The following is a 23940-nucleotide window of genomic DNA, read 5'->3' as shown; positions in this document are numbered from 1 at the left end:
CTTAGGATCAAGTTGTTAATTCCTTTGGCTCTAAATGGAACATAGAACACCAAGAAATCGCCATCTGTCTCAATCTCTGGCAATGGATTGCAGTTGTCTCCAGGTGTAACTGCCTACCGATGTCTCAGTTTCCAGTTTCTGTGAATTTTCTCTGTGTATTTTGGACTATGGATTGTCTAACCCATGCCAGCATAAAAAAAAAGATGGTAAATGATGATGATGATGACGATATTTATTCCACTTAAAAAAAAAAGGGTGCTGCTTATATAATCAACAAGTGAAAAATATCAATCGTATTGTAACAAGCTTCAAAATACTGGTTCAGAAAGAATACAAGACATGGCATGATAAGGCCTTTCTCAATTTACACTGGTCACTTTGTGAAAATGTGGATATTACACTTTAGACAAGTACACTCATGAACTGGAAAGAGATCTAAATTAACTTCAACCAAAGATTCTATGAGATCTTGACATCTGGACAGATAGAATAATTGAACACTGCAACCTAAATATCATTACACATGACATGGAAAAGGAAAATGCTTTATTATAGACATTGCAATTCCTTCCAACAAAACTAAAGTGACAAAGAAGTAGAAAAGACCTCAAAATATACTGAATTAAAAGAGAAATATCAAGAATGTGTTGATACCCAGCAGAAAAAAAGTGTAAGTTATACCAGTTATCATCAGAGCATTAGGTTCAATCCCCAAAACGCTATCATTTCATCAGTAATAGTTGGACATAAAGATCCGTCTTCTTCACATAACGGTTCTGCCTCTCCTCCTCTACAGTGCTGAGGCTTGGACCATTCTCAAACAGGACCTGAACAAGCTCGAGGTGTTTCAAATGCAGTGTCTTCATCAGATCTTGGTGCCAAATTACACAACCGAATCTCAATCAACATCTGAAAATAATGCCAGCAGCAGTCGACCATTAAAGACCAAGTCCAGCAGTATAAGCGTCAGTGGTTTGGCCACATCTACAGGATGAGTGCTGGAAGATTACCAAACCAACTTCTGTGGCAGCAGTGACTAATGCACTGGAGAATCTAACACAGTGCACCAAAGAAGTCATGAGTGAAATAAATTGAGGAAGACCTAAACTCAGTGCCTCGACCTTGAGCATGCTAAGGCCAGTGCCATGATTCAGAAAGCATAGAATAAAATCATCACCAGAGTCCATCATCCAGTGGCACCCACAGCTCTTTATTGGTTGAGAGGACAGCCTCCCTGTCTGGTCAGTAATTAGGAATCTTACTACGTACTAATAGTTGGATGTAAAGATAGACATGCAAGCACTCCATTGGTCTGTCTTCCTTGGAACAGCTCATAGTCTTAGAAAGATACTTTCCGTCCAAATCCTTTTGTTAATAGTTGACAGGAATAAAAGAAAAATGGCAGAAACCAATTCCTTGACCTTGGAACCACTCCCTTTTTTCACTCATCCTTCATTCTCAATATCCTCCATTCCTACTTTATTTTGCACTGACCACTACTTTCCCCTGGGTTACATCTTATGACTGCTATATCTCACCCTTAACACTTTCTCATATCTTCTGTCATTTTCAAGATTCTCTCATATCTGCCATCAACAGCTCCCACCCCCACCTTTGTCTCTCTCCCTATAAACTTCACATCATCTCCCTATGGGTTTTTTTTCTATACTGCTGCTCTCTATCCCTACCCCAACCCATTTTTTTTGCACTACCATCTACCACCTCTTCCTACTTGACCTATTTCAGTTTCCTTCACCTTCCTACCTCCACTCCACTTCCAAATTGACATTCACCATTGACCACATCTTCACCCTTGTTTCCTACTCACTGCTGTCTCCATCTCTAATTATCTGTTACTCACCTTTAACACTTGTAAATTTATCCACTCACCCATTTTGATCCCCTGTTCCTATTCTCTCTCTTACATTCACTTCCTTGTAGTTGAGGGTACATTATCACCACTACCACCACCACCACCACCACCATCTTACTTCCTTTCCAGATGAGGTAGCTGTATCTCTTCTACAGCACGATACCTGTTTCTGTCCTTCTGTCATTTCAACACCTGACAGAAAGCCACCTCCCTCAATACTACTCCCCCACTCATCAAAGGGGTCTCTCTTGCAAGTTACTTGGTGACCCCACTAGTGCTGGTGCCACAAAAACAGCACTCAAAACACTCTGTAAAGTGGTTGATGTTAAGAAGGATATCTAGCTATAGAAGCAATCATTGTAGCTTGACACAGTTCTCTGGCTCATCAGATCTTGTTAAACCATCCAACCCATGTCAGCTTGGAAAACAGATGTCAAATGATGGATGTTAATGACAACTGTATAATTAAGTAATGATAGTGATAATATGATAATGCAAAAATAATAATGCTAATAACAACAATATAAAGAGCAATGATGACAATAATAATAATAATAATAATAATAATAATAATAATAATAATGATGATACTAATAGTAATTGGTGCACTTGGAAGTATCAGTGCTCAGCTACCAACATGGCTGAAAAAGATCAGTGCCAGTATGAAGGTAGAACAGCAACAAAAATCAGCACTGCTTGGAACTGCAATAATTCTTCGCAGGGTTCTTGAAGCATGACCAGTAAACAAATGTCACCTTAGTCTGCTGGCTGTGGACGGCTGACACTTTCCATCATACCCAGCAAAATAAGCTGGTAGTTTTTCATATAATAATAATAATAATAATAATAATAATAATAATAATAATAATAATAATAAATGCCCTGATGCAGTACCAGGCAGTGGCTCTCATGGCTTCTCATCTTAACTGATTGGAAGCATTATCATGTACATTGTTTTGTCTTGGTGTAAAAAATGAACTACAGCGAATATTCTGTTCAATACCACGGATTTGCTTGTCAGTTGCTTGACCCTTAGTGGCTGATGATATGTGCATCTTTAAAGTAGTTGGGGAGCATCATAGCTATGTGCTGAGAGGAATTCTTTGGGGTTTGGATAATTCACCTTTGGAAACGGGGATACTTTGTTCATCATCCTTAAACAACCCTTATTCAGGGATCTACTCAACCTAAAGAAAATTCTAACTGGGTCCCACCTGCAAGGTCACACTCTGTTTGTCTTGATATGTGATCACTATGTCACTCACATATGGCTGTGATGCCTATGCTTTGTGTACCCTTATCAGACAGAGTGATGATGGGTATACTGGGTTTTGTATAGTTTACCCCAGTGACACTTTGATGGCATGCACTGCTCTCTCACTCATTAATAATAATAATAATAAAAAAGAAAGGCAAAAAAATAGACATAACAAACCTCTTAAGTACAAAATAACCCAAATATGGAAAATGAAGGTGTAGGCAGTGCCAATTATTGTCGGTTCTTTAAAAACAGTATCAGAAGACATCAAGAGGAATATAAAGGAAATCGAAATAGAGTGCCCAATAGAGCTGTTGTAAAAGGTTTGCCTTTTTGACACAACCAGAATAATCAAGAAAGTATCAGATAGTTAAAAAGAACAGAGAGCATGGTACCACAAGTTGCCAGTAGAAAGCCTACTATGCATGCAAGACTCCAGGAGTTCCAACAAAACCTGATTTAAAAGGAATAATAATAATAATAATAATAATAATAATAATAATAATAATAATAATGCTTTCTAATTTTGGCACAAAACTAGCAAAGTACTTATTTTATCAACTCTAAAAAGATGAAAGGCGATGTTAATCTCAACAGAATTTGAACACAACATAAAATCAGGAAAAAATAAATGTTGCCAAGTATTTTGTCTGGCATATTAATTACTCTGTTCAGTTGCCACCTTAATAATAATAATAATAATAATAATAATAATAATAATAATAATAATAATAATAATAATAATAATGGCATTTAAATAAATAATTGGCAAATATATACTAAATATCAATAATATTTTACAAAGCTGAAATGAAAAGCCAAAGAAACACACTGATATAGCTTTCTAATTAAAGACTTAATAAGGGCAAAATGGAATAAGCAGGACAAGAGGAGACACACGAGACAGAGGGTCACTGATGAGGTCACAGAATGTGTGAAGGAAGGACTTTAGTAGACAAATAAACTAAAAATAATACAAATATAACTAAAGTGAAGATCAAATAAATAGTATGTTTAATTGGTAAAGAAAACAAGAAAAGGAAAAATGACCATCCCCAAGTATAACAATACATTATAAGAAATATTTCTACATTTCCATTTATAAGTAGTACAACTGGGATGATAGACAATGTCTTTCATAAAGACAATGACAAATTGATTAAAAAAATAGATGTATTGGTATGTTCCAGAAAATAACAATATTAGCTTCTGAAAATGGTGCTAGAACATTCTTGCAAAGAATTTGTTAATCTTGATTATGTATATATTTTCAAAGATGCAGTGATGGTGGTGGTGGTGGTGGTGGTGGCGGCGGCGGTGATGATAGAATGCACATATTCCCCACCACCCAATCACCATGACTCTAAAAAAAAAATAAACGATTATTCGATAAAAACATAATTAGATGGGAGAATGAATAGATGCTTGAGGAATGATTTTAAAAAGAAACCATGCAGGTAAATATTTAACCAAAATCCTCAAACTTACAAGCATGCACAATAGCACCAATATGCAATGGATGAAGAACTATAACTGCAAAATAAGAAGCTCTAAACTCGTATTTAAACAGCAAGAACATTATCTCAGCCATAGAGCTTTTAGCTGTAGAAGAAATGGACAGCATTGTAATAAGTTAAACACAATAAATGGCAGTAGCAGCAACTATTACATATTACAATTTGACATTTCAGGAAGAGAAAGTGACAAGAGACTACTGAGATTCAGAGAATAGTTTTAAAAATGCAATTATTAATTCTGCACACTATCAAACTTATTGGAAGACTTCAGTGGTATATGTTGGTGGAATACAGTAATAATATTCTCACTAAATGTTGTGTTGATTTTTTAACATCAAAAATTTTAGGCTAAAACATTGGCCAAAATAACATGAAAATAGTAAATCTGATTATTATTATTATTATTATTATTATTATTATTATTATAGTGAACAACTGTGAAAATATGTTTTCACACATTAATGATCCAAATATCACAGTTATAAATAAATAAATAGGACTATTTCTTGCTGAGAGAGAAGAGTGGAGTAGAAGAATCTATGAATTGTGTCATACAAGAGCAGATTAGCACCATTGGATACTGAAGGAGTCACTTGAATTGCAGAAAACAGCTGCTAAATCACCCCAGAATTATACCCTATCATCTTAAAAATTCAAAAGATAGCTTGGATTATATAGTCCTAAAGAGATTAGGTTTGAATATGATGAGATCTGGAATATTTAAGATCTGATTGATTAAAGACTGATCTCTACAGATTGTAATACATGTAATAATTGCCACTCATGTTACACAATTTGTCACAATCTCTCACGATGTCTAATATCAGCCACTATTTAAATTACAAGTGGATTATGGTAATATCCTCACTAAATATTGCATTGAATATTTGACATCAAAAATCTTAGGTAAAAACATTGACTGAAATAACATGAAAATAGTAAAGGTATATCAGTAATTGGTTCTAAGACATGCAACTTAACTCAAAAATGAGGTGGCTTAGACACAGGTGTAGCTGTGTGCTAAGAAGCTTGCTTCCTAACCACATGGTTCCAGGTTCAGTCCTATCGCATAACACTTTGGTCTTCTACTATAATCTCAGGCCTACCAAAGCTTGTGAGTGAATTTGGCAGACAGAAACTGAAAGAAGCCTGTTGTATATATGTATGTATAGTGCATCAGCATGGCCGCAGCTCTGAGCTGAAACTTTGAAATGAAAAAAAAAAAAAATATGTATATGTGTGTGTGTGTGTGTGTGTGTGTGTGTGTGTGTATAGGTAAGCAGAGTTAGTGGTTGAGTAACCCTCTAAGGGATAATAGTATCCGTATTTATTATCGGTATTAATTATCTGTGCTATTCCTGGGCATGGGTATGCAGGCACACTATGCTCATAGGATACATGTAACAACAGAATAAACAAAAGTTTATCAGGAATCAAATTTAAATAATCAGAAAATGGAGAAAACTTTTGTTCAACAAACAAAGTGAACCACATCAGTTGATTATTTTTTAATACAAAACATGACATACATGTATATTTAAAAAAAGAAGAAAATGGAGTTTGGGAAATTAATAATGGTTCACTATTAACAGCAAATTGGTCTTCTTCACTTACAGCCATTTCTGTTAATACTCAATAAACATTAAATTTACATTTACGTGACATGAGCATAATATCATCAGAGGAAAAAAGATGTACCCTAGGATGCTAAAATGAATTCACAAACACATATATAGCATCCTAGGGTACATCTTTTTTCCTCTGATGATATTATGCTCATGTCGCATAAATGTAAATTTAATATTTATTGAGAATTAATAGAAACGGCTGTAAGTGAAGATTACCAATTTGCTGTTAATAATAAACAATTAACTTCCCAATCTCCATTTTCTTCTTTTAAATGAATATAAACTAAATGTTTTTATATATACCTATTATCTTAAGGAAATTCATCCCCCAAAATATTAGGTATTGAACCAATATTTCCTTGGATGAAACAATCCCTTCATGAGGTTAACACAACCTTTAATTAAATTTATATATTCAAGGTGCATAAGATATTTCAGGACAGATTTATGTTTATAAAAAAACATATAATAACAGATAATAACTTTATTTATCAAAAGATGCTATGAGGATAAAAATAAACCTTCTTTTCTATAATGTTATTTAATAAAGCCACCTTCAGCTTCAACAACTGCTTCTACATGAGATTTAAATCATCTACATGCTCGAATCAAGTGGTCCTGGTTCATTTTGGACATTACTCTGACTATGGCAGCTTTCAAAGAATCTTTGGTGTTATGGGCATGTTCATTGACCTCTCTCTCAACAAAACCCCACATGTAATAGTCCAATAGATTGAGATCTGGGGAATTAGGAGTTCCAAAAAATAAGGAGTAATGTAATAATAAAAATGTTCAGCCATCCATTCCTGCATTACTAGAGCCATGTGTGATAGTGCAGAGTCTTACTGAAACACATATGGCCTTCCATTGCATACACTCTCTATCCAGGGTTTAACAATTATTTCCAGGACCTCAATGTAGGTAGCAGAGTTAACTCTAAGGCCTTGTGGAAAGAAGTAAGGAAACATCACATGTCCTTCATTGCTGACAACCCCGAAAACCATGAAAGTTGCAGGAAATTTTGTATGCATAACACTTAGAACTTTAGAAGGGTCTGCACATAACCATCTGTCATTTCTTCTGTTAACTTTTTGATTTTGGTCAAAGTTTTTCTCATTTAAGAAAAACTAAATCAAATCTTCCTCTACTAGATTTTTCAGTTTCTTAAGAGCTTTTTAGATCTGATGTCATGATTTTCTTTTGCTTTTTCTGACAAACTGACCTTTCCTCATCATATAAGACTTATATCCGATGTGTTCGTGGACAACATTTCTGACTGTTCCTTCTGACACATGGAGATCTTTTGAAACTGACGTCATGGACTTTCTAGGACATTAATCAATGGTCTGTTGAATTTGTTGGATAAACTCAGGTGTTCCAATGATTTCAGAGCATTTAGAATGCTTTTTATGCTTTGATACTGGTGATACATTTCCCTCTTCAGTCTCTAGCTCCTTACAAACTTTGTAGACGAAAGATCTGACAAATTTTAAAAATCGAGATATTTCTAAATTACTATGCTCAGCCCTTATAACCACAATAACAGCATTCCTCTTCATTTCTTGAGTAAGCTGAAGGTCTACCATTATTATTTTCTGAAACAAAGATTATACAGAGTTAGCAAAAAATGCAGCAATGATCCAAAAAAGGTATGTCCTCAAATACCTTACACACCCTGTATATATATTTTAAAGGATTGATATGGAAGACGGAGTGTAATAAAAGGCTTTATTTAACACAACAATCATTTTGGCTGCCTTCTGCACTGTTCCCTATTGGGTGGAGAACAATGTAATGTCATCAGATGCATCCTTCAGTGCAAAAGAGCCTCATCAGGTGATGTATAGGCTTCAAAAGTTATAAGATTTACATTTCGCTCCAAACTAGGATGCTGGCGGTATTATGGTGTGTTGCTACTAGTTCACACACATTGATGAAGTAAAGATACTTGTAAGGATACTGCATTTTAATATCTTCTATCAAAACCTTAACTTTAATTTTATCTTATATATATATATATATATATATATGTGTGTGTGTGTATATATATATATATATATATATATATATATATATATATATATATATATGCTTGTGTCTTTGTGTCTGTGTTTGTTCCTTGCCACCACTTGAGAACTGACAATGGTGTATTTACATCCTGTAACTCAGCAGTTTGGCAAAATGACTGATAGAATAAGTACCAGGCTTTAAAAAAATAAGTACTGGGTTTGATTCATTCAACTAAAATCCTTCATGACAGAATCCCAGCATGGCCACAGTCTAATGACTGAAAAAAGTAAAAGATAAAAGAAATAATTTAACTTTTAAAAATTAAGTTTTGTGTTAGAGGATTTATCTTGTCTGAAAATAACTAAACAAAAATGCTATGACACTTTGTCATGTAAACTAATCAACAGTTTGAACAAACTAAAATAATTCTAAATTTTTTAAAATGACAGTAATGCTTCAACGATTGTTATAGAAATATAACCAATTCTCTTGGAGAGATGAGCTCAGAAGATAGAAAACACATCCAAACACATTTATATGCAAACAGATGCATATCTGCCATGGGAAAAGGGTTAGGAAAGTGAAATTTATATGGAGTAAGTTTACATTAAGGAGTAGAACATTTATAAACATAATTAAGGGATCAGCAAACAGTTGCTTCACCACATACCGAAGTTCAGAAATAGCAGCTAAAATGCTGAGACTCCATTAAGGAAGGAGTAGAACATATAATTTCCTGTAATTCAGATTGCCTCATGGTCCCAGCAGACAAAATAGAAGAAGCATTGCCCGGGAGGATGGCAATGGAGATGCACTGGAACAGCCACTCTGACGCACATGGCTCACACTTGCAGATAGCCATCTCCACCACAATAGTGGTGAACAGAGATACAGTCCAGGGTCCTAAAACACTGGAAGACTCAACTGCCACATGCTTGACCATAAACCTGTCAGAGAGTGACTGATACTTTGACAGTTTGCTTTTCTTAGCCTGACAAGCAGCAGAGCCTGAGTTGGTAGCTGAAAACACCAAGTTGCCACTGGAGGTGTCGTAGCATGTGGCATCCCAGATGAGGAGTCTACCACCACAGAACAGGAAAATTGTCATAGAAGCTAGAATATCCCTCTGACAAGGTTATTGAATTAATATCACTAAAAAAAAAAAAATAGAAATCCATCTTTATATCTGTAACTGCCACAACAAGAATTATATTTATTTACATATATAAAAAAAAAAATTAAATATTTAATTACAAATATCAGTGAAGGCACATAGCTCAGTGGTAAGAGCATCAGACTCACAATCATGAGATAGTGAGTTTGATTCCTGGACTGGGCTGTGTTGTGTTCCTGAACAAGACATTTTATTTCACATTGCTCAAGTTCACTCAGCTGTAGAAATGAGTTGCCAAGTCACTGGTGCCAAGCTGTATCGCCCTTCGCCCGTCCCTTGGATAACATTGGTAGCATGGAGAGGGGAGGCTGGTATGCATGAGTGACTGCTGGTCTTCCATAAACAACCTTGCTCAGACTTGTGCCTGGGAGGGGAACTTTCACGGTGCAATCCCATGGTCATTCATGACCAAAAGGGGTCTTTACCCTTTGACATATATCAGCATCATCAGCTTCATCATAATCAGTTTAACTTTTCCATGTTTACACGGGTCAGACAGAATTCACTGAGGCAGATGTTCTATGGTTGGATACCTTTTCTGCTATCAATCCTCATCATCTGTTTCCAATCAAGGTAATATTTTCCATTAGAAAGGCTGTCAGCTGACAGAATCGTTAGCATGATGAGCAAAATGCATCACAGCATTTCCTCTGTCTCTTCATTCTGACTTCAAATTCCACCAAGGTTGACTTTGCCTTTGATCTTTTTGTAGTCAATGAAATAAATACCAGTTGAACGCTGGGGGTCAATGTAATCAACTTACCCTCTCCCCTGAACTTGCTGGCCTCCTGCCAAAATTTGAAACCAATATTTCTGAGGAAAGACTGGAAACAAAGAACATCACTTGTATGAAGCTGATGCTCATATATTATCAACACATGATGCCAGACAAAGGTACATGCACACACACACATACGACAGGCTTTAGTCAGTCCGGTATATAGTAGAAGACAAACTCCCAAGATGTTTTGCAGTGGGACTAAGCCCAAGCCGACATGGTTTGGAAATCTGCCCCTATAATGTGTACACACACACACACACACACACACACACACACACACACACACACACAACACACAATTGCTTTTGAAAAGGCAGCAAAATGAGACATATAAGTGTAGACTTAAGAAATTGTAAGAATATGCCTTCAGCGCATTTATCAGCTTCAGTATGGATGTATCCCCATATTAAATTCCTAAATAGCATCCATATTCCTTGCAACTGAACTTCGTGCCATGTAAAAAGCACTGGTGATGGTGCCACATAAAAAAGTTCCCAACATGTTCTATAAAATGGTTGGCATTAGGAAGGGCCTCCAGCCTCTGACCTTGCCAGTTTTTGTCAAGTTGTCTAACCCACGGTAACAGGGAAAACAGACGTTAAATGTTGTTGTTGTTGATGATGATGATGATGATGATGATGATGATGATGATGATGATGATGATAAGGATGATGATGATGATTTTCTAGCAGGTGCTGCAAAAATATGATATCTTCATTTACCTTAGTTTCTGAAATCCAAGAAATTAGTGTTGACTCCAAGAGATATTTCATTGCTGGATATCTTTGTGAGTTTATAACTGCAGGATCCAAGAGCTCTGTCAATGGCTGAACCAACACTATTTCTCCCTAAAATTAGAGATATCAATCAAAATAAATACCTCAGTTTTCATTGATATCTTCTCTAATCAATTTCAACACACAAACATGTATTGCTAATCAATACACAAACATGTATATATTCTTTTATTCTCTAACTGATATCAGTCATATCAATCTAAATGCTTATTATAATCTGGTACAACTTTAAAAGTCTTTATTTGTCAATATGTGTGTGTGTGTGTGTGTGCGCGCAGCACTGGGTTAACCATTAAGCAAAATAAGCATGTGCTTAGAGCATCAAGGGAAGGGGGGAAACCACAGAAATGGTAAATGGTTTACAGCATAAAAATTCCCTTAAACTTGCCAAAGTAATATTCGATGTGGTTTTATATGATTGGAAATCTAATTTCAAAGTGTTCATAGTGTAAAACTAAAACATTAATTTTCATATTTCTGTTGTTTTTGTTTCATTTTGAAAAATTCTTATAGTTTATTATTATTTATATTTTGAATTACATAAGGGAGCAGCAAAATCTATTTTAAGTGCTTAGGACCTCTATGGCTCTTAATCCAGCCCTGAGTGTATGTATGGCCTTTGGTCTTACAAACTTCATTTGATGAATGAAGGATTACGACAGTGCTTTCATCTATAATATTACAAATCCTGAGACAATTATAGAATATATTAGTTCCAAAATATAGAATATGCAGGTATAATGCAAATACTTCACAGAGTGACAATCATGCTCTACATAGTTATGGGCTTCACTTTGGCAAGGCATAGTACCTATTCAGGCACCCTACCAGGATAAGGTGAAGTCATGGGCCTACAGCATGGTGAATTGTGAATAGGTAGCATAAAAGCTCAAATGAGCCAACATTGCTTCTTACATTGATGTTGAGCTGAGGAATCCTAGATTATCAAGTTCCACCAAGAAAGTAACTGCAACTCATCCATAGGAATGGCATCCATGGGTGGGGGGCATCCATGGTTGTGTTATCAGCTAATGAAAGAGTTACTATCACTCAAGCTTCCCAGTTCAAATCCATAATAATGGAATTAGATGGCAATGGAGAGTCGTGGGGTACCATAAAAGCAGCAGAAAAGTTCCAAACCTAAGTAAATCACAAATAGTGATTCTCCTCAAAAATATGTGACATTACATTCTTCGTCAGTTATAAAAAAAAAATTGGATTTTGTTTACATAGCTACTTCAGATCAGCTATAAAAGAGAAGTGAAATATAACTTTTTAATAACTTTTTAGAAGAAGGATGCCACTTATGCCTTTTTGAATGCTTGCAGTGCCTAAGAGATTGGTGAGAAGTCTACTCTGATTGGAGACCTTGACTAAATGCTTGCAATAAAGAGTACCCAGTTAAGGGCACGCTAGGACAGGGTGGTGGTGTTAAACATTTTGTTACCATATTTCTGTTGAAATATTCTACCTTTATTTCAACTGTTTTAAAAAATATGAAGAATTCATGAAAATGACTTTGCCAATATTAAGTTGGTGTTTGGAACATAAATTGGCAAGGAATTTTGGCAAAAAGTTTAAACTTAGATCCACTTTCAATTAGAAAATTTGTATCATAGAAGCAAGGGCAATATCAGGTGGTTTGATACCAAAAGGCTTAAACTGAGTGGTGGATTAAGTCAACCACCCAAGATCAAGAATAATCTGACTCCCAGAAGGATTCCACACAGTTTCTGTCACCATGATTTGGTCAACAGACTTGTGGAAGACAATGCTTACCTAAGCATTGTCTTGAGCTCAATTCCATTGCATGGAATTGAACTCAAAATCATGTAGTTATGAAACTAACTTCATAACTACACAGCTATGCCTGTGCAATATGGTGATCATAATTGTCTCAAGTACATCTGTCATGACAGTGAAGTGAAATAACCGCATTTACATGTGCAGATCACCAGCAAATATGACATTTGAGAAGAATAAAAATTTCAAAAATTAATTCCCAGAAAAGAAACTATTTTGTTTTTTAATAAATGATAAACCAGCTTTACAGGTTTATGAGTTTCAAGTTTTATCAAACTGTTTATCATTGATTTTATCACAGTGACAGAACTGAATTACTTTCCTTTATATATGCACAATGTAAGAGACATTATCATGTCTGAGACCAAATGCTATAATGTATTTGGTCACATACCTTTACATTCAGAGTTCAATTCCTTCTCAAGCTGACCATGTCAATAAAATAAATCATAAATAAAGTACTATCCTTGAACACAGATATTCCATAAGGGTCATATTCTTATGATTGAACCAGAAATACAATGAAAGAATACTAAAATATATTCTAGTCTTCATTTTTAACAAAAGTCACCTGTACTTGTGTAGAAACATATTTATCAACTCTTTTAGTTTTCAAAATTATACTAATACATAAATATTTTTCTGGATAACAACTTTTCTCCAATAGTCTTTCTCAGCTAAATTGTTTGATTCCAATATTTTACAATAATCCAATTAAATATATGTATTAGTACAACAAGAATTCCATCATAGCCATTAATTTTAACTTGTAACTTAGTTTGAACCAGTAACTCTAAAATACATCTATTTTTTTTCCCCTGAGTTTCACAAGTCTGATTACTACATGTATTCTGTCATCACCCTATGACATATTTGGTTGTTAAAATAATTATTTTGTCGGAATATGTTTGGTACGATAGAGTGAAATGTGTTTTAGTTTTCTTATGGAGACTGAATTCTTTTAGAGGAAGTTAGATGAGAATTTTGTCAGTCAAACTTTTCCAAGTATATTGAAAATGGCTTAACCTGTTCACATTCCAGTCCAAATGTTCTACTTCTTTTATGGTCAAAATGCCTGGAACTAGCTCTTTGCACCTACCCCCCAATGTCATTCTAATAATAAACAGTCACATCATTAAAATCTTGTAGCTATGAGATAATGCACAATTAATTTTTTAAAAGGTGCAAATAAATGTAAATAGGTGCAGGCACGGTCATGTGGTAAGAAGTTTGCTTCCCAACCACATGTTTCTAGGTTCAGTCCCACTGTGTGGCACCTTGGGCAAGTGTCTTCTACTATAGCCCCAAGTTGACCAAAGCCTGATGAGTGGATTTGATAGATGAAAACTGAAAGAAACCCATCGTGTGTGTGTGTGTGTGTGCGTGTGTGTGTGCGTGTGCGTGTATGTGTGTGTGTGCGTGTGTGTGTGTGTGTGTGTGTGGTGTCCCTCACCCCTGCTTGACAACTTGACAGCTAGTGTTGGTGTGCTTACATCCCTGTAACTTAGCAGTTCAGCAAAATAGACCAATAGAATAAGTATCAAGCTTAAAAAAAAAAATAAGTCCCAGGGTCAATTTGTTTGATTAAAACCTTTCATAGCAGTGCTGCAGCATGGCCACAGTTAAATGACAGAAGCAAGTAAAAAAAAAGTAAAAGAAATAAGCATTACATCTGACAGAATAATCTGAATGCTAAAAGGTTAAAATGATTCAAAACAATAAATGTTTCTAGAATCAGAGTTAAATAGTAATTGCAATAACTGAAATCTGGATACAGTGCCAACACAACAAAACTTCCTTCCCCTAGTACCAACCATTTTAAAATATATTTACCTTAGCCATTTTGTCTGCAACTTCAACAGAATAGAATAAACTGTGCAGAACATTGAGTATTTTGTTGCTTTCATGGTTTGTTGTCTTTGAAAGAACTATATTATTGCAGATGAAAGGTAGAAATATTTCTTTGATTTCCAAATATAGGTGCTCCATTGGAATAGGAAGACATTCAAAATACAGGATTTCATCATCTGTGAAAAATATATATATTGTTTTAAAATATCTAAGAAATATGTTATTAATGACAGAAGAAATATTAGTTCAAAATAATAATTGGTAAATCATACTTAAAGCAGATACATCATTGGAACCCTTTTAAACTGTGTTATTTTTCTCAAGTAAGCATCTCCTGTACACATATTGTGTTAAAAAAACACAAAAAACACTGCTGGACAATTTTTGCTACTGACACATTTCTGTTTTCTAAAATACTATATGTCTATAAGAGATGCTTTTTCAATATGAATATTGCATTTTAGATGTCCTCCAACAATGTCTACTTTAACCCTTTAGCATTTAAACTGGTCATATTCAACCCCAAATGTTCAAACTAGCCAGATCCAGCCTCCTACACCCATCCAACAATGTCATTCTAAAAATAAACAATCACACCATCAAAATCTCAAAGCTGTGAGTTAATGCATGATTAATTCAAACAATGTGAATAAATAAACATTACATTCAAGAGAGAAAGAGTTAAGCATGATACAAAGATGACTATGTAAGGAATGTTTCATTGAGGCTGGAGTTTCTGTATTATAATAGATGTATAGTATACTGCTAAACAAATTTGGTTTGTTATTCAATTAAAATGTTATCAGAATGTACAAAACTAAATGTAAAATTGAGATATGAAGTCAAAGTACATTTCATAACAAAGAATACTAGTTCAATTACAAGAATACAAAATCAATTACCAATACCTGTTGTCAAGCAGTGGAGGAAGAACACATACACAGACACACCCATACACATACATATACATATGTACACAGACACATACACAGATATAGATTCAGCTGTTTTCCACACAGTTTCCATCTATCAAATTCACTCCAATGGCATAGATTGGGTCAAGGTTGCAAGAAGACAGTGGGATTGAACCAAAAATCACATGGTTGCAAAATGAACTTAACCACACAGCTATGCCTGCACCTATAAGATAGAAATTGATTGGCAGAGGTGGGATTTGAACCCATACTTCAGTCTGTAATCTGTGGTCATGCACCATCATTTCTATACATATAACAAAATAACAAATAATATTTTTCAAGATTCTCAAACATTATAAATTTATTAAAGCCTTAAATTATATATTTTTTTTTTTACATTCTGAGTTCAAATCTTGTCAAGGTCATCTTTGCCTCTCATCCTTCTAGAGTCAATAAAATAAAGCACCAATCAACTACGAGAGTTGGTTTAATCAACTACCCACTCCCCATAAACATGTGTCCTTGTACCTATGTCAGAAATTCTAATTGTGAATTATTATTATTATGAAATATGTTTAGAAATAACTCCCAAAGTAGTATCGGATATTGTTGTACTTTGGGATGGCCATTTATTTATTTATTTATTTATTTATTTTGCCAAATAAACACACGCACTAATATATTCATTCTTCACTCATTTATTACTGTTCTTATTCTGACATGTTCATTGTCCGGAAATCTTTTGTCACACATCTGTGACCTCCTCAGCAACACTTTCCATCTTTGTGTGTGCTCTTGCTCTGCATATTCCATTCTGTTCTACTGTGATGTGTATCCTTATATGCATATGCGTCTGTATTTACATGTGTGTGTGTACATGTGTGTGTATGTGTGTGTGTGATTGTTCTTAGTAGCAATATGACCCTCCCCCCAGCATCATCCCCTACTCCATTTCTGCTACTGCTGCCCTCGAATCTGACTATGTACCATTCTTGTAACTTTATTTTATGTGCATAAAAGTTTGTGAATATTTTAATCTGATGATATCCAGCCAAAATATTCTGCCTCTATTATGTTCAAACTGGCCAGATCCAACATCTCTCACCTGTCCTACAATGTCATTGTAAAAATAAACAATCACATCATTGAAATCTTGAAGCCACAAGCTATATCTTTTATCACTTATCTTTTATTTGCTTCACTCATTAAGCTGTGGCCATGCTGAAGCACTGCCTTGGGGAATTTTAGTTGAACTAATCAATCCCAGTACTTTTTTAAGCCTAGTACTTATTCTATCAGTCTCTTTGTTGAACTGCTAAATTATATGGATGTAAACACACAAACACTAATTGTCAAGTGGTGGTGGGGGACAAACATAGATACACACATGTTGATATATATATATATATATATATATATATATATATATATATATATATATATATATATATATACAGATATAGATATATACACCTATATATGACAGGTTTCTCTCAGTTTCCATCTACCAAATCCACTCACAAGGCTTTGGTCGACCCGAGGCTATAGTAGAAGACACTTGCTCAAGGTACCATGCATTGGGAGTGAACCTAGAACCATATGGCAGGAAAGCCTGTGCCTATGATATTCTTTTATTCTTTTACTTGTTTCAGTCATTTGACTGCGGCCATGCTGGAGCACCGCCTTTAGTTGAGTAAATCTACCCCAGGACTTATTCTTTGTTAGCCTAGTACTTATTCTATCAGTCTCTTTTGCCGAACCGCTAAGTTATGGAGATGTAAACACACCAGCATCGGTTGTCAAGCAATGTTAGGGGGACAAAAACACACACACACACACACACATGTATATATATATATATATATACGACGAGCTTCTATCAGTTTCCATTCACCAAATCCACTCACAAGGCTTTGGTTGGCCCGAGGCTATAGTAGAAGACACTTGCCCAAAGTGCCACGCAGTGGGACTGAACCCGGAACCATGTGGCTGGTAAGCAAGCTACTTACCACACAGCCACTCCTACATCTGTGCATGATCAATTTAAAACAATATGTTGAAATAAGCATCACATTTCGCAGAATAATCTGAATGCTAAAGGATTAAAGGGGATTCATGATTAACAACTAAATGATCCTAATTTCAGTTCGTATTAGAATATCTTGCTTACCTAATCCCAATATTCCTTTGATCAAGCATATGATTATGCTTGAGCTCAAAGTTAATCAAAATTAAGATAAGCCATTTACTGACAAGGATTAACAGGATCAGAGTCATGCTACTTTACATTATGATGCAAGTTTACATATTCAATTTCACATGCACAATATGAAGTATTTCACATGTTGTGTGGTACAATGCATAGTTAGCAGAGGAAAACATTTATTCTTTTCTTGCAGTAGCAGTGATGGAGTTTCAGAAACGATAGGATGATACACAAAATACATTGTAGCATATAATTATGCTTCTTTATAATCTGAAAGCAAATTCTCTGATGGTCAACATGATTTTTCATCAACTTTGTTACGTTGATAAATGAGTAGAAAGTTTATATATGAGTATGGTGTTAATAGCACTTTGTAGCAAAGTGTTTATGCTTTTTTTCTTTTTTTTGTTCTTGTCTTTGGTCAGTAAGTGTTATTTCCTATTTGTTTCTATCTAGAAATCAAAGGAAATGTCTACTATTCCTTTCAGATTTTGCTTTTGTTACCTGAACATCAATGTTTTGAAACTTACCTATCTTCAATTACATTTCAGACTGATTCAGTGATGAGTTGCTGAAGCAGAAATATTATAGCAAATATTCTGCTCAATACTACAGATTTGCTTGTCAGTTGCTTGACCTTAACCACTTAGTGGCTGACAATACATGCATCTCTGATCATGAGCAGGAGTAGTGGGGGAGCATCATAGCCATGTAATGAGAGGGATCCCCTGGAGTTTGAATAAATGTGACAAAAGCAAAACTTAAAAGAAATATTAACGATTTTTCATGTTTTCTTGAGTTAAGCAAATAGGAAGTAACTGTTGCTACCCAAGGACAAAAAATCGTGTTACTCAGTGTAATGACTAAGGGCTGATGAATGTGAATGGGGTTGATAAATGAGTATAGACTGAAGAGGATATGCGAATAAAAGAGGATAGATTTGATAAATGGGTGTTGAGATTGGTAAATGAGTATGATGTTGGCAAATGAGCATGAAGTTGGTGAATGAATGTGAACAGATATGGTAAATGAATGTAGGGTTGATAAATGAATGTGAGAGTGATGAATGAATATAAGAATGATGAGTAGTGAGGTGAGAAATGAGTAAGAGGTTTATATGTGAGTATTGGCATGATAAATAAATGTGGGATTGATAAGTGAGAACAAGGTTGATAGTGAAAATGCATGCCTTTCACACTGCTGCAATCCACTCAGCTGGCAAAAATGATTAGTACCTGTAATTCAAAGGGCCAGTCTTTGAATTCTGTGTCACACTGAATCTTCCTGAGAATTACATTAAGGGTATGCCTGTCTGTGGAGTGCTCAACCACTTGTACATTAATTTCACAAGCAGGCTGTTCCATTTATCAGATCAACTGGAATCCTCACTGTCACAACCAATGGAGTGCCAGTTTTTTTTTAAATAAGGTTGATAAATGAGTACCAAGTTGACGAGTAAGGGGTTGATAAAATCAAATGCTTACAGTATTTATTGGGACCTTCCATATAAATAATGCGGTTTTTTAATATTTCTTTTATTTTTCAAAATTAAGATAAAGTTCTTTTTTAGTCTAATGTATACTCTCCTTCATTTTCTTCAATGCTCTTCCATCTATCTGGTAGACTTGCAAGGCCCTTCTTCCAAAATTCATTTGTCTATGATGAAAAGTACTCCTCCAGTACTCTTCTGACCTCATCTACAGAATTCATATTTTTCTGTCCAAATGATCTTGAAGACTGCAGAATAAATGATAATCAGATGATGCAATGTCCAGCAAATATGGTGGGTGGGGCATCATTTCCCATTAAAACTACTCCAGCCTTTGGAAAGTCATCCTCGCTGTATGTCACCAAGCATTATTTTGATGGAAGAACACCTTTCGTCTTGAAACCAAAGATGGTAGTTTTTTCTTCTACCACTGACTTAAGCCATTTAAGCTGCTCGAAGTAGATCTTCTTTGTTATTGCTTGGTTTGGCTTTAAAAGTTCAAAGTGGACTAAGCCATTCATATCCCACCAAACAGATAACACCTTACGTGGGTGAAGACCTTCTTAGCCTGGGGTGCCAGTGTTTCTCCTTTCCCTATCCACTGTCTTCAGCACTTGACATTTTTCATGAGACATGACAGCAAAGAAGAGCACACATTCACTCTCTGTGCGTGAATAGACCTGGAAAGTTTGTGAGGAACCCATTGACCCAATTTGCTGACTTTTCCAATGTTGATGAATAGTTGAATGGCCAAATCCAAGCTCCTCTGCTTGTTCCTCAACAGTTATGGGATTTTGTTCCACCAGGGTTTGCAACATGTCCTCATCAAGCTCTACAGATCTTCCAGTACAAGGCTCATCCTCTAAGCTGTAGTTTTTGACTCAGAATTTCTGGAACCACCGTTGACACTGGCTTACGCTTATTGTCCGATCTCCATATACTATATTAATGTTCCTCACAATTTCCATTGCACTGTTGCCTTTTTTGAACTCCTAAAGCAAAATATGCTGAATATGTTCCTTTGTCACTTCCATTAAAGCTTTGAAAAAATATTAAAATCGAACTGCACTCTTTAAAACTTGTACTAAGTATAAGAACAAGTTAAAATTACTACCTGCTTTTATAGCAAGTTGATGCAGGTAGTTTATCCCACACCTCTCCGACTTTTAGTTCATGCAATTGAAAAAAAACACGTTATTTATGGGATGACTCAATATTTACAGCACTTAATGTTCTGAGTTCAAATCTTGTTGAGGTCAACTCTGCCTTTCCACCCCCAGATGACAGGAGTGAGATCAATGAAATAAATTATCAGTTGATTAATTAACTTATAAAACATCCTTGATGCGAATGGAATTATATTAAAAAAACCAAAGTACAAAAAATATACTGGAATCAAGTTGAATTTTTATTTTTTACTTGTTTCAGTCGTTGCACTGCAGCCAAACTGGTGTGCCATCTTGAAGGTTTTAGTCAAACAAATTGACCCGAGGACTTATTTTTTAAGGTTAGTACTTACTCTATCAGTGTTTTTTGTTGAACTGCTGGTTGTTAAGCAGTGGAGGGAGAGAGAGAGATAGAGAGAGAGAGAGAGAGAGACAGAGAGAGAGAGACAGAGAGAGAGAGAGAGAAAAGACATGCTTCTTTCAATTTCTCTTTATCAAATCCTCTCATACGGCTTTGGTCAGTTTGGAGCAATAGCAGAAAACATTTGCCCAAAGAACCATTCAGTGGGACTGAACCTAGGATTGTGTGGTTGGGAGGCAAACGTCTCACCATGCAGCCAAGCTAATGCATCCACACAGCCATGCTTTTTGCACAAATTCTTGATGTTGTTGTGCCAATGTAAGAAATTGTTGTTATCAAACCTCACATCAGTCCAGTAACATTTCCTCAACAGTAACAATATAACAGGATCTACTTACCAATATTATTTGGTGTGATAATCCAGTGTTGCTGTCTTTTAAGAAAGAATAATGATTTTGTATACAATGCTGATGGTGGTTGGAGAGCAGCGTGAAGGGTTCCAGTATTCTTGGTGAAGATGCACAGTTGAGTGTTGTGTTCTTTTCTCAAGAATTCAAGCAGAATTCTTCTATACAAATTTATGAAACATAATTATGACAATTAAAATTAATATAATCAAGAAAGGAAAGGTAGACAGACATCATCTTTTCTGATTAAATGATTAACAAATATAAAATTTTAGTAAATTCTTATAAAAAGTCATTCAAACTGCTAGAAATTCCAGCCAAATCTTATCTAAAAATGAAAGCATATATTGAATAATGTAATACGAGTTATATTAATCCTGAATAAAGGTGAAATGATCATAGCTAGAACCCTTTAGTCATAGGTCCACATTATAATGGTTTCACCAGAAGTAAATAACACGCACTACATTCCTATAATCACAGCAATAGGAAACAGTGCCATTCATAACATCACACCTACAGGATACACTACAATTATATTTACAGTATTTGTCTATTAGAGTACAGACATTTTCATTCCAGGCCTTGATAATTATATCTGGATAGTTTGCCTCATCAGACTGGAGAGAAATGTTGAGATTGTAGCTAGGTTGCTGCCCTATACCCTGCTTGCTGCATCAGTCTGTCTACATAGATAGGCAGCCATCAGTTTCAAAAGACCATGGATCTGCACCTGGAGAATTTTGTCGGCTGCTGATGATAGTGCCGCATTTGCTGATGATAGTGCCGCATTTGCTGTGGCTGTACAGGCCCATATGGAAGTGGCAGTCTTGCAGTTGAAAAAGCACCCCCTCTCTTTTTCTACAGATATATGGAGAGCTTACTTTCATCATCATCATCATCGTTTAATGTCCGCTTTCCATGCTAGCATGGGTTGGATGATTTGACTGAGGACTGGGGAACCAGATGGCTACACCAGGCTCCAATCTGATCTGGCAAAGCTGGATGCCCTTCCTAACGCCAACCACTCCGAGAGTGTAGTGGGTGCTTTTACGTGCCACTGACACGAAGGCCAGTCAGGCGGTACTGGCATCGGCCACACTCAAAATGGTGTAGTTTATGTGCCACCTGCACAGGAGCCAGTCCAACGGCACTGGCAACAATCTCACTCGAATGTCTTTTCACGTGCTACCGGCACAAGTGCCAGGAAGGCAATGCTGGTAACGATCACGCTCAAATGGTGCTATTTACGTTCCACCGGTACAGAAGCCAGACAGCTGCTCTGGCAACAATCACGCTCGAACAGTGCTCTTAGCGCTCCACTGGTACAGGTGCCATCACTCAAAACCGGATATGTGCATCAGAATGACTTCTGAGTAATTGTTTAAAACAACTTGAATATATTTGATTTTGATTGGAAGACTAAGATTCGCCTACTCTCTATATGGCATCTATCCCAGTTTGGCTGAACAAAATTTCATGTGTGCAAAGCCAGCAGCTTGTAGATTGTGTTTTAATGGTTATTATGAAATTGACCAAATATGCACTTTTATTGGGTTTGAAAGTAAGCTTCTTATATATATATATATATATATATATATATATATATGTGTGTGTGTGTGTGTGTGTGTGTGTGTGTGTGTGTGTATACATACACACACACAGTGTTTGGGCTAAATCTGACAGTTTGCCTAAAAGGAAAAGAAAACTATATCTCATCCAAAACTAAAAGTATTTAAAAAATCAAAACACATCATGTAGATTATGGCTGGGAAATAACAGTTTACTGAAATTAGCTGCCCTCAGCTTCAACCACAGCCTCAAGACAGCTCCCAAAACTAGCAAATGTGTTCCTCACTATGTCTGTGGGAAGATCTTCAAACACTTCCTTCATCTTGGCCATGAGTTTGGCCTTGATGTTGCAGGTAGAGCAGTTAGTGTCTTTCTCAACCACACCTCACAAATAGTCCATAGGATTACAATCGGAGGAATTAGGAAGCCAGAAAGTAGGGCTGGTGAAGTTGTAGAAATTCTCCAACAATTACCTCTAACTCTTGAATGCAGTATATGCCAGTAGGTTTGCAAATCCAACGGAGGCCTCAAAAGACATCTTAAGATCCACAAAGATCAGAACTTATCTGCAGGTCTTGGTGGTCCAAATCAGAGGTGCAATTTATGTGGGTGCTTTTTCAGAACATTGTCTGGTTTAAAAAGCCACCTCAGACACCATAATGGTGCTAAGGTGTAGCTACAGGGGGTGGACAAACTCTGTATATGGAGTAGGCGACCACCTTATATGTATATATATATATATATATATATATATATATATTGGGTTGGCAACTAAGTTCCTGCCGCTTTCTATAATTTAAATTCTTTAAGAAGTTTAATAGAAAATAACAACTAATTAATCAATAATGTATTCACCCTTGTTGTTTACAACTTCTTCCCAACAAGATTTTCAATACCTTGTTGGTAGAAATCACCCGATTTTGACTTGAAATATTGATCCAACCAAGCTCTCAATTCTGCATCAGGATTGAATGAAACTCTGCGCATAGCATTTGAAAGAGATCGAAAGAGGTGGAAATCCATTGGTGCCAAATCAGGACAGTACGGTCGGTGTGGCAGCACTTCCCAGCCTTGCGTTTGAATGGCTTCCTTGGTCATATTGGTGAAATGAGGGCAGCTGTTGCCATGCA

The 23940-nt window shown here is 35.7% G+C and overlaps 1 protein-coding gene across 1 annotated transcript in view; it reads right to left on the bottom strand.

The window, feature by feature from the left end:
* Positions 1-23940, bottom strand: part of LOC106883723 (dynein beta chain, ciliary) — a 362109-nt gene that overhangs the window by 322126 nt on the left and 16043 nt on the right. Inside the window, exons 3-5 of the mRNA XM_089364269.1 lie at positions 21230-21399; positions 14675-14868; positions 10964-11089 (exon numbers count right to left, since the gene is read on the bottom strand). Coding sequence (XP_089220395.1) covers positions 10964-11089; positions 14675-14868; positions 21230-21399 — 490 coding nt within the window. The remainder of the gene's footprint in view (positions 1-10963; positions 11090-14674; positions 14869-21229; positions 21400-23940) is intronic.

Source organism: Octopus bimaculoides, chromosome 16 (assembly GCF_046866305.1).
Source record: "Octopus bimaculoides isolate indiv1 chromosome 16, ASM4686630v1, whole genome shotgun sequence".
Taxonomy (NCBI): domain Eukaryota; kingdom Metazoa; phylum Mollusca; class Cephalopoda; order Octopoda; family Octopodidae; genus Octopus; species Octopus bimaculoides.
The sequence above is the reverse complement of the archived record's forward strand: the minus strand, read 5'-3'. Positions and strand labels throughout refer to the sequence as shown.